The sequence below is a fragment of the Ambystoma mexicanum genome, chromosome 1p (assembly GCF_040938575.1).
Source record: "Ambystoma mexicanum isolate Mex_15411 chromosome 1p, UKY_AmexF1_1, whole genome shotgun sequence".
NCBI classification, from domain to species: Eukaryota; Metazoa; Chordata; class Amphibia; order Caudata; family Ambystomatidae; genus Ambystoma; species Ambystoma mexicanum.
The window spans coordinates 323,633,885-323,646,859 of NC_090921.1; the positions used below are offsets into that span (position 1 = coordinate 323,633,885).

The following is a 12,975-nucleotide window of genomic DNA, read 5'->3' on the forward strand; positions in this document are numbered from 1 at the left end:
CGTTCTGTTACCCCTGAAACCTGCTCTGTATGCATCTGTATTGTTGTATACCTCTGTTGCTTCTCGAAGCTAGGTCCGCACTCAAATACCATAAGAACTAATATTATTATAACACTCCCAGGACAGGTTAGGACTGAGCAGTACCAATGGCAGCTGAGTCTACAAACAATATTTCACGTTTCATCATATTGATACAGCATGGTCACAAAAGAGAAGAGTTTAATATTCTGTACATGTCTGAATCACACATCTTTCCAAGTAACTCTTGATGATGGTCCAGTGATGTTAGAGGAGAAACAGGCATGTCTTTTCTGTCTACACAGACTGAAGTCTGGCAGGGAGGTTGCAGGCCTTCAACACGACAGACAGCAGGCCAGACCTTACTAAAAACAGACTCTCAGGACACAAGGGCGTCACAAGTGGTGTTGTAGAGATGTTCGAAAGTCAAGCTTATTCTTAAGGGTACTGAGCATTTCACAAGAAGAGTTAATTGCATCAACTCTGTTCTTACTACTTGGTATAATCCTACTCTTCCCTCACACCTGGAGGGAGACTGTCAGGAATGCATATACCCAGAGTGTCCTTCTCCTGCACACATTGTATGCTCCTCCAATGCATGAGCCACAGTGACCAAGCCTGCCTGGCAGTGGCGCTCATGGACCACATTCACTTCAAAAGGGGATAGAAATGGGGAATCTATTGTGTGACACTGTGGGCCATGAGCATTCACACTGGATGAAGGCACATAAACAGGCTCCTGGCAAACCTACTCAAACATGCAAATAAGAACTGGTTATGCAACAGAGACACAGGAAGTAGTCATCTTCCCAGAAGTGACATTCAGGAAAGATTCACCCTTCAGCAAAGACAGGACCCAGTCAAGTTTATGGAACGGTTCGCATAAACCTCACTCACACAAGTGGCTTTTCCCTAGACATGTGCACACCAACATACAAAATCTTCCATGTTCTGTCACCCAAGCACCTTGATTTCTTGCATGCCCTCCGCTGGGTTTTGATTTTGAGTTACGCCACAGGCTTGTACTTCTTGCCGCAACCTGGGCTTCTGTTCAGAATGCAACAGTTTGCAGTTTATTTACTACAAAATATCTGTAACAGCGGACTCCTCCGACTCCAAGGGCAGCTAAAGAGGAAGGTTCTTTGTGGGCCTGGGAGTTATAAGTTAACATTTTGCATATTTTAAATAGAAAGATCATTGTCTTCTGCTTTGTCACCGGAGAGACATTAGATTTGGCAGGTCACACGTCACACAAGAGAAGTTTCTCCAGCAGGCATCTCTGTTCCTTCTATGATGGGCCCGACACTTCTGGCACGCCATATAACTAGCACCTTTATAGGATTTGGCCCCATTTAATTTTTTTCTATTTAGCTGAACGAGGGAGCAAGCCAGTTAATTTACCCTGGCAGATCTGACAATGCTGCATCGTATAACCTTGCCAATCTCCAGGTGCAGAAGTCCTGGTTGGGCTGGGAGCCTGGACACAAGATTCACTCTTAGCTTTCATCAGACACCGCTATCCTCCAAAAGGGGCTTCTTCCCATCTGAGCAATCGGCTTGCGTACTGTGGGCATGGCTCTGCGCCCCATTGCTGTGTTTCTTGTGTGCCCCCAATCTTGGGGCCATGCTCTGCTGTTCAGGGATGAAGAGAGCCACCAGTAGTGACAGCAGAACAGAACATGCTCCAAAGAGGAAAGGGGGTCCAGGAATAATACTGCTCTGTAGAGAAGAAAAAAAAACAAAGTTATCTCTGTCAGGAGTCGGTGAGCAGAATACATCATAGTGGGAAGCAAAATGATGTGAGATGGGATGGAGAAGTTGTGAGGAGAATAAAATAACAGTGAGAGAAATGCTGCGAGAGAGTGAGAAAGACAGGGGCAATGTTAAAGTTGTAATCCTTCCACAGGCAATGTAGACACCTGCATGTCAAATGTTCCTAATTGCGGGGGAAATATACATTACTGAAACCACAATTACCATTTTCTCAAGGCAATGTAAACCTGGGATGAGCAATTTCTGGGGCTAGTGTGAAACCTGCATAGTCATGGGACAATGTAGGAAGTAAATTGACAGTGTGTTCAACATTATTTTCACTATACCCCAACTAACCTCCACCCAGTATGTCCTAATGGCGCTGTGACACGTTTTGTGATGGGGAATATGGCTATACCTGATGCAGGGTCCCAGGGAGAGTTGGGTAGAGAACCATCTATCCTTCAGCACCTGACCGGTTTTCTATTAACTTAGCAAAATTGTCATCAGTCTATCTCGAGAACATATAGAAACCAACTCTTAGCACCGTTGTTTAAATGATGAACATTAAAGGCCATCAAACTTCTCTAAACATTGTTATGACTAGAACAAACATTTATACTTTTAACATCGTACCTCTATACTCCTAAAAGAGAAATGCAAAGAATGATCCGATATGTTTATATAGCAGTTACGCATTTTTATTCTCTAGTAGAGATAATATATAGCATTAACAATATTGAAGTCAAAAAGTAATCCCACTATAAGCAATAGTGTACTTGAATGTAGTCCTAGCATCTTACTATGCTTCTAGTCTCTTCCGGGAATCGATCGCCAATCAATGTGTGTAGTCATTTAAAATATGGCACAGTAAAAAGAATGGATATGCTCACATTAGTGAGCCAGTATTCATGCAATGCTATTTTAGTTAATGTGAAACCTATCAAAAGGAATGCCTAAGCCCCATCAAAACTCCAGTGGCTACTAAAAAGCATTAGTCTAAAAACAATGGTAGACTGATATGATACTATTTATGGGGCACACTAAATGTGTAAGCTCACCCTACCATTGAAATTCTGAACAGAGGAGTTGAGGGCCTCTATAGACGCTTACATTGCTGCGACCAAAAGTTAATACGTGGCTCCTACAATCAAGATCTCTCAAGTTCTCAGCAACACACACACACACACACCACAAGGTCGCGAGGTATTACCGCAGAAGGTGTCAACCAAAAAGTCCCTCACCATTAGTCATTAGTCTAAAAACAAGCCAATACCATGTATACAAATACAGGGTCAACAGTAGCAACTTCCATTAGATTTGTTTTTACCATCCACCAATGTACTTGTGAAGCCACTTAGTTTGCCATAAATAATATGAGGAAGATGCACATTTTTACATATGCTGTGCTGAAACTTGTACCCAAGGCTTTGAGAGGGCTGAAGTGAGCCTGGGCAGGGCCCTGGCAGTCCCCAAAAACTGTGCTTGACCCAAGACTCCCTCAGTTCCTGTAAGACCTGGAGTGATTTTAGTCAGGAGCCTGAGTGTGATAGAGACATACACGCGGTACAAGCAACACATGCATGAAAGCAGCACAGCTAGCACCAGACTTCTAAAGGATAAGCTCTCTCTCGCTCATATATATATATATAAATAAAATGATTGCAGGCTTGTATCACTTGTCACAGATGCGTCATTAAAATGCATTAAAATGTGTTTGTTCTAATATTCCCAAAATGCTCTCTGATTTTATGCAAAGGACCAAGTAGTTTACATTCCTACTTCATGCGCCCCCCTTTTCTCATGGGTGCTCTCCTGGTGATGGCTGCTGAAGATGTTGGGGGATAAGGTAAGGTCAGTCTTTTGCCAGCAAAAGCAGATTTAAAGTGACAATGGAGCTAATTTTGCTCCTGTGCATATTTTGGTCGTGGTGAACAGTTACGTGTAGACATACAAATAGTCGGCTCCCTGCAGCCAAAATTGGGTCATTTGCACAGCGGACTGCAAATGTGCAGGGCAAAAGGCAGTGTACAACATGTACTCCGCCTTCTGCCCTGCACATTTGCGCTCTGCCCTGTAAACTAGTAAACCCTGCCTACATGCTTGACTGGCAGGCAGCGCTTAATTGTAAACGGTGCTTGCCATGTGAGCATGGCAGACAGAGTGTATAATGGATCCCTATGGAGCCTTCCTTATTTATGCTGGCGCATAAAGCCGGCGGACTCCATATGATATATTTGTAACACGCCTATAGATAAGTGTTTCAAGGCGCGACAAGTGACATTGAGATTGCACAAGTGCAGGAGAGGGGCGAAAAGAGCCATGGAAAAGGGGAGGGGGCAGTGCTGTACATGGGATCAAAACAAGAAGTGCGGCCAGCAGGTGGCAGGTGCAAGGGTAAGTGCAGACAGCAGGTGTCCAAAGGTGCAGGTCGGGTGACTGTAGGGTTACATATACAGACCCAAGTGCAAAGGACTATCCGCAATTGCGCCGCCGACATGAAAATGCATGCTGGTGCAAATGCTGGGGCATTTGTATGGCGGAGAGGAAGGGAGGTGGCAGAAACACAAGTTGCATTTCACCCCTCCGCCATACAAATTAATGAAATTGAGCCGTGGTGTCAATGGGAGGAATAAAAGATTTACGCTATGCTTTTACAATTTCCATTAATGTTACGGCTCATTGGAAAATGAGCTCCAATTTATTTATTTATTGGACATTTGTATAGCGCCTATACACAAGTGTTTCCAGGCGCCAGAAGGCAAGCTGGGGATTTCGGGGGTGAATGGGAATAACAAAACAAAAAGCGGTTATATTGGTCTTGTGACAATCCTTTAGTTTGGGAAGACTGGTGTGCCTCTCTAGGGAACATGTGCATACTATTAGCCCTCCCTTGCCAGGGGTTCATGGCAACAAATTATCACAGGACAAGCAGACAGCAGGGTCCTTGAAATCATAAATGACCACCTACGAGCTATTATTTTTTATTTCGCATTTGGTTAATTCAAACCTTAAGCATTGCCTATACAAATTCATACATTAATAACATACATATACAATACAATATTTTTCCTTGTGTACAATCGAGGCGATAAACCGGTAATGCCAAGAAAAAAGAAAAATAAATGTATAATATTTGAGATATTTAAAATCCAGTGTACTAAAATCATCAGTACAATCTTCCATAAAATGAGCATCACTGAAATATAGAAAATTCAATATCTAAATGCTTAATTTGCTAGAATCGTTAATACCCTCTTCAATATAAAGTACGCAGCAGCAGTGATAACAGTAGACACTGCTCTATAAATACAAATCCAAAATTGATCAGTCTCTATCCTTTCTATGGTTGTAACTAGCTTCCCATAATTCTTTGGATACATTAATCTGTTGCATTTGGTTAAGATGTGGCGGGCAGTTTCAACCTCTAACTGGCAAAGCCGGCATAGTGGCAAATCATATGCTGACCCCCGCCATGCTCCACAGTACTCCCAGGTAGGCAAAATAGTGTATCGTAAGTATAATATCAATCTTTTCAGTGATTGGTCGCAGTACCTGGTGAGTTATGTGGCCAGAGCATTACACGGAAAACTCTGCATTGAATAGATCCATCTTTTATTTTTAGCACGCTTCTCTGTATTCTGTATTCTATCCCTTTCTCTTGATCTCTTTTTTAATATCTGCTCCATGTTCGGTGTGTCAAGGTTCTATCCAGGTCAGACATCAAAACCATAGCAGATTCCTCCAGGTCAAGCATAAAGCTGTTCTCTTCTCTATTCTGATGTTGTGTGCCCAGAATCCGTCCCAGTTTATTAACATTGTTCTAGGCAGATCGCAGAGTGTGCGTTGCACTAAGCAAAGGTTGGCCAGGGAGCAAGTGCCAAACTCCAATTGAAGAGCCTCAACAGGCACTGAGCTGGGTAGATTCATGGCCGACCTCAATATTTTACCTTCAATTGTATCCAAACAAGTGATTAGTTACTTACCCACGGTAACTTTCTTTCAACTGGATGTTCCTCCCTCGTATTCCTCATCTTATGATAGTTCCATATTCAGCTTCAGCTGCTTCTGAAATGTATTCCAGCAGAGGACGCTGCGCGTTGTGGGATGATTTTACCCATGCATCCAAGCCCTACCATAAAACTGTGCAGTACTAGCATGGAAAACATGATGGCCAGAACTCCCCAGAGAGTGCACAGGGGAAACATGAAGAATAGGCTGCCACCCATTTTTGCCTATGTTGTGAGCACAGGAGGGCACTGCATAAAACCACCATTGGGCTACACACACAGTAGCCTGAAACCATTGGGAATGGCAATGCTGATTGCCAAAAAGCAACTCAGTACTGTGGGGAATTCATTTTCTTAATCCCAAAAATGGAGGCAGTACCGGTACTCACCACTATCAGAAAGCCGGCGTTTTAAAACCACCAGACTTTTGTGTAAAACTGAACAAATGAAACAAAACCAGGCCAAGGAAAGACTTGCTAAGAGGTGGATACAATGTAAAACTATATTCTGAAATGACTTGAAGGAAGTCATTATTTAATGTATAGGTAAAAAAGTGTCAGTTTTATTTGAATGTAGAAAACTGGGAACAAAAAGAGACATTTAGCTGAAACCTGGCTTAATGAAACTGGATTCTGCCTGACAACTACCCCCGACAGGAGTTGAAACCTGCTCAGCCACTCTTCCCAGGTCTAGCTGCATCCTGCTGCCCCTTGCCAAAAGGAGTTGACACCTCTCTGAATAGATTAGGGGTGGAGCACCTGGGAACTGGAAGGGACAGAACAATGCAACTTCCTTGACTCAGGCAAATGTTATATTGGGGGCGTCGTAAAATAGCTTCCTCTTGGGAGAAACTGGGGGGCAGCTGTGCCTCTGAACAAGCTGGCTTGGGGGAAGTGGATAAACCAGTTATTCCACCATGTGATGTGGGAAGCCACACCCCTTTTTGACCAGGGCATAATTTAAAAAAGATGGATAATTCATAGTACGGACTTGTCAGAATTATATAAGTAATATCATTATTTTTGTGATTTTTCTGTGCACGTTTTAAGAGGCGTTAGGACCCTGTGGTGTATTCTGGGGGGTTGCTAGCGGAAAATAGGGTCTCACTCCAAATGTCTGCATGTTAAAAATCTGACACTTCATCAATTAATGTCCATACTCCTTGCGCACATGTGTGTACTTTTGGGTAAATGTCTGATATTGCAAAACCAGTTAAAAAGCGCAAAATGTTGTCATTTTTGAATGCAAGCCCCCAGGAAGATCAGAGGCGGACAAGCATGGACCATAAGGAATATATAATGTGTACATGTAATGTCAACAAATTGTGTATCTGGGAAAGATGTATTTCAATCAAATATAGATTTGTGGGCAAAATGACCAGGGGAGGATCCTCTGACCCATAAACAGACCTCATCATGATGACAATCCATTTCCTTCCCCCAATCATGGGAGAGGGGAGAATTGGGCCAATGACAAGTAGAGAGGGGCAGGTTTAGCTAGGCCCAGGCACACACCCATTTTCAAAACACATAAAAAGAGGCTGCTGGGACAGGTAGAGACATTCAATTCCATTTGCTGCGGAGCATGCTGACCGATGACTTCACATCCAGAGATCCAGACTTCAAATCCATCAATCTCCAGAACCTGTAGCAGAAATTAACTCCAGAATTTGTAGCAGAGAGGCCTGAATCCACCAGCTGAATCCTCTTCAGCAGGCCTCAAAACCAACCAAACTATTCAACAGCCGGGCGAGCTGTTTGAATTTTTGCCAAGAATTTTTGCAAGAACCTGTAGCAGTATCCAGAAAGCAGTGCTGTATCCGGAACCCGAGAGAACCACAAACCAGACCGTTGTGAGCAGAACCGGTGCCTGATTGACCCGCCGAGCAGACAGAACCGCAGCCGGACGTGTTGACCAGATCCGTGACGAGGCCTATTTCAAATTGATATTGTGAGTACATAGCAGAACTGTGCAGAACCAATCTCTTAGTTAAAATAATCTAATCCAAACTATTTTAACCTAAGTAGAACAGCCTCCTAGAAATCGTGTCACCTGTCAATTCTGCAGCTGCAAGCTGTCACCTGTCATTTTGAGTTTTACTTTAAATCCGAAAATCTACCTTTATTCAATCGTCCGTATCTCTTTCCGCAATCACGATTTACGCACTCACGAAATTTACCACGATTTGCGATTTTGGGTCAATTTCTCCACTTGTCAAAATAGCAGCTCCATTCTTTCTTTTGTTAAAATCCGTTTGCAACTTGGTAATAACTCATAGAGCGTTGCTAAAGTGAGCCTGAACTAATACCAACACGCATCTCCCACTCACCCTGAATCTCTAGAGGGAATTAAAATCAGTTGGCACATTTTCCCATCCATTGCCATCACATTTAAAAAGCATTTTGGGCCTCTGTTTCAAACTCATACCTGTTTCCTCTAAGCTTGCTGGGGGGGAACTGAATTTCGTATTGTATTTGATTGCATTCCTGAGAACTGTGTGCTCCTCTTTCCATCTCCTTCCATTTCTTACATTGCATAGGGGAGGGGGTGAATTGCCAGAGAAAAAGTGATTATCTTATCTTTTGCTAAAATCATATCAAGTATTTTTGTACTGCATTTTATTCCTCATTGCTTTTCCCTTGAACCCATAAAAGTATTTTTGCTACTTTATCCATCCTATACTAACTCCTCATTGATTGTAAAGTGTGCTAGTGCCAGATTACCCATTGTTGATCAACATCATATTCACAAGTGTAATATCCATTATCAATTTATGTATAGAAGTGTGATTATATATATATATATATATATATATATATATATATATATATTTATATATATATATAGTTTAAATTTTCAAATAAACCTTTTAATTTGAAAAACAAACCTACTTCTTGGCTCAGTGGGGTCAGGGGGATTCTAAGAGGGGGGTGTTATACAAGGGTTGTCATCCAGAGTACCAAACTGGATATAAAAATACATCAATAAGGGTTTTCCTCAGCATCCCAGACTAGGCATTGAATATCGATTACAGAGTCAATGCCCATCAACTCGATGTTTCTCGGAGGCCTCTGTCTCGATGACGATGTCATTAATGGCATTAAGCGTGCGCATCGACCGTTGGCTTCAGCTCCGTTTTTACGTGTATAGGATATCCTACAACCGAAAGTTACTCCTCCTGAAAGGAGCACACATTAACAATTTCAACAACAAGTTGAGGTCCCAAATTGGGACTTGGAAAAGGACCGGAGGAAAAATTTGTCAGGCCTTTTAAGAATTGTATAACTAGTGGGATCTTTAAGAAAGATGCCTCTTCAGGAGGAGCGCTTAAAAATAGAGAGCGCTGCCAGATACCCCTCAATTGTACCAACCTGGAGCCTCAGTTGGCCAGGTGTAATAAGAATGATAACACCATAGGTCTACTGCATGTAAAAGGATCCACATTCTTATCCCTGAACCAGCTGCACAATTTGTTCTAAAAGCAGCAGAACAAGGATTTTGTTGCTGGCCTTCTGGCAAAAAGCAAAATCTCCATTACCTTGTCTGGGAGGTCCCAATCCTTGCATCTCAATGTTTCAGAAACCATGCAAGAAGGTTGAGTGTCTTGACCTCTTGATGGAGAACCTGAGCCTCCCCTCTCATGAGAAGGTCCTCTCTTTGTTGAAGATGTATTGGAGGGCAGATGGACATGTCCAGAAGGTCGGGGTACCACGTCCTCCTGGCCCAATCCAGAACAATTAGGATCATGGAATTCCTGAACCTCCTGATGACTTGAGGAATGACAGGGACTGGAGGAAACGTGCGACTGAAATTCCCTTGAGCAGTACCGCACGCATTTCCGGTTGACACCGGTCACAGACAGATCCACTTGTGAAGTTCTCTTGAAGACTTCCTGAGCTAGTTCCCACTCGTAGGAGACTGTGCTCTGCCTGTTTAGAGCGCCCACCGCCGTATTCTCCACTCTGGCTAGGTGAACTGCCAATTGGGAGATTCCTTGAATTGCCCAGAACCAGAGCTGCATTGCCTCTCTGCACAGTGGTAGTGACCCCTACGCCTCCTCTCTTGTTGAGGTAGTACATGGCCACTGTGTTGTCCGTCATTATCAGGACATTCTTCCCCTGCACAGAGGGCAGTAAGACGTTCAGCGCTAGTCTGATTGCCCTCCACTCCAAAAAGGTTGATATGTAGTTTGGACTCCGATGGAGAACAATGACCGCTGATTGTCAGATCTTTGGCATGTGCCTCCCAACCTGTGAGTGAAGCGTCTGTTACTACCATTATCTTCGGCCATGGCTGCCAAAAGGGTTCTAGCTTCAGAATGTTGTCCTCGCAGGCCCACCACCTGAGATCCTGTGCGACCCTGCTTGGTACCTGAAAGAGATCTGACATCCTGTGAGAATTGAGACCATCGAGTCCTGAGAGCCCACTGGAGAGATCTCATTCTCAGGCGCGCTTCAGGCACCAGAAAAATGCAGGATGCCATGAGGCCGAGCAGCCATAGAAAGTCGAAGGCCGGGAGACGCTGGGCACTTTGGAAATCTGGTGAACATCAGCAGAATGTCTTGAGCCCTCACTTCTGGTGGCAAGGCTTTTCCCAGGGAGGCATCCAGAACTGCTTCAATGAATTGGAGCATTTGATATGTGGGACTTCTTGAAGTTGAGGGAGAAGCCCTGTCCGTGGAAAGAGCGACAGGTGTATAGCTGAGATGTTCCAGGGCGTCTTTGGTGGAATTGGCCCTGATCAGCCATTCGTCCAGGTAGGGGTAGACGTGAGCCCCCCCTCCCTCTCCTGAGACTCGCTGCCACCATCGCCATCAACTTGGTGAAAACCCTTGGGGCGGAGGTTAGCCCAAATGGTAGAACTCGAAACCGATAACGAGAACCTCCAACTGTGAACCTCAGTTACTGTCTGTGCTTGTAATGGATTGGCACATTAAAGTAAGCATTGTGAAGGTCCAATGATACCATCAAAGTCCTGAAGTTGGAGATCCTGAATGATCTGAAAAAGGGTAACCATCTTGAACTTGTCCTTCCTGAGGAACTTGTTCAAGTCTCAAGTCCAAGATGGGTCTCAATCCTCCGTCCTTTTTGGGAATTAGAAAGTACAGGGAGTACCAACAGTTGTTCCTCTACGCCACATGTACTGGTTCTATAGCACCTTTCTCTAGCAGGGTCAAGATTTCCTGTATACGGAGCAGATCTGGAACTTTGAAAGAGCTGTTCCCTGGTGCATCACTGAGGCTTTTTTTTAGAGAGGGACGGCAGTAACCCTTGGCAACTGGTCCCAATGACCATGCATCTGAAGTAATGTCATGACATTCTTTTAGATACAGTGAGAGTCTGCCTCCCACCAGGATCTTGTGAGCTAATGCCGCAGAGGTTTTGAGGCGGCTGAAGCAGTGGTTGATGGTAAAGTAGCCGCGGTCTTCGTACCTCTTCCCCGTCCACCACAGGGGAATCTTTTTTTACCGCTTTGATTCGACAGTCCTCCTCCCCTTCCAACTGAGGAGTAAAAGCGAAATAACCTATCCCTCCAAGGTGTCCCGGTGGGCCGGTTTTGTGGCTGTCTAATAGGAGCACCAAGGTATTTGGCTGCTGCTTTGGAGGTCTACAGCTTCTCCAGGCTCTCTTCAGCATTGCTATCAAATAAATGTGTGCCGTCACAGGGCATGTTAAGAAGTTTGGAATGCAAATCTGGAGCAACACCGGACTTCCTTAACCAGGCAAATCTGCGCGTTACTGTGCTAGCCGCCATTGACCTGCTGATCCTGTCGGTAGTGTCGAGACCCATCTGGAGGGATTCGCACATTGCGTCTTTCCCATCCTTGCCTAGATTCAAAAATCCGTCTCTTTGCAGCCCTTTGGGGATATGCTCAGCCACCATTGCTATACATTCCCAAAGTGTAAAAGTGAACCTGTCCAACGTGCACGTAGCATTCACAGACTTTGGGGCCATACTCCCCGCAGAGAAAACTTTCTTGGCCAAAGTGTCGTAACGATTGTCAGCTATGTCTGGGGGAATAGTTGGGTATGCATTTTGTTTTGAGGAGGACGTGGCAGCCTGCACTACCAAACTTTCAGGAGTCCGGTGTTTCGTCAGATAACTGGGGGCACTACTGGACACCCTGTATTTAGATGTTAGTTTTTTATTTTCTGCCGGAATTAACTCTGGCGTCTCCCAATTGGCATTTATCTGCCTTTGCAGACCCAAATGAAAGGGAAGAATAGGATCCTCCTGTGGTCCTTTATCCAGGATGCCTGTAAGATCATCCTGCTCATATATTGGTGTGGGTCTTTTCCACCCCATGTATTCAACCACCCATGTCTGTAAGACGTATCTTCATGGTCAGAAGGATCAGGCCTCCCAAATTCTAATTCTTGGGACGTATCTTGTCCACTTGCATTTTACAGGGACTCGTTTAGATTTTTGATCCTTGATTCCTCTGAGATCAAGGATTCAGGGACCCAAGGTGTTCCATATTGTAGGCCAAAAGGGACGTGAATCATCAGTGGAATGATCTACATCCTCATAAATAAAAAGTGATATAAAAAAAATCCTTTCTCTTGGTAGTGGAGTGTATGATTTTTCAATAATCCTTGATGGCGTCGGTGTTGGCGCCGAGATTTTCGACCCCGTCGAGGACTTTAAGGCACTACGAGGAGTCTTTTCGGCGCCGATGGCATCAATGACTTCTTCCTTGAAGGAGATTTGTCTCGACTCGATGGATCCTTCAACTGTTTTTTCCTTGCCTCCTGGGCTCCAGGGCACACAGGTTTTGTCTTGATCTTTTTTCTTGTTGAGTTTTTTGACCTGGCGTGGCTTTCATGAGTCTTCGAGGGGGTCAAGGCCCCATTCATGAATACTTTAATCATTTTTACCCTGAAATGCTCCTATTCAGCCGGGTAGGCTGATTCCATTGGGCACTTAACCCGTTCTGGGGACGAAGAGGGCGACCTATAGTGCCTTTTCTTCGAACGCTACAATGAAGACGAGCGGTGAGAGCAACTGCGTGATCGTGATCTTTTTGTCTTCTTTCGACGAGGAGAAATATTTCGACTCAAATGAAGATCATTTTTTCGACAGTCGTCAATGGGCATTTAGCCCTACCTGTCGCCAATTATCCTCGCTGCTCGTTCAGGTCTTTCGCCGTCATCGAAACAGAGTCAAAGCTAGCGCGAGAGGAACCCAGGAACC

The 12,975-nt window shown here is 44.3% G+C and overlaps 1 protein-coding gene across 2 annotated transcripts in view; it reads right to left on the reverse strand.

The window, feature by feature from the left end:
* Window positions 1-202: 202 nt before the first annotated feature.
* The window catches only part of LOC138569735 (hippocampus abundant transcript 1 protein-like), a 227,720-nt gene continuing 214,947 nt past the window's right edge, over window positions 203-12,975 (reverse strand). For both annotated transcript variants that reach the window (XM_069647982.1, XM_069647992.1), the window contains exon 12: window positions 203-1,737. In XM_069647982.1, the coding sequence (XP_069504083.1) occupies window positions 1,525-1,737 (213 nt within the window). In that variant the 3' untranslated portion in view covers window positions 203-1,524. The remainder of the gene's footprint in view (window positions 1,738-12,975) is intronic.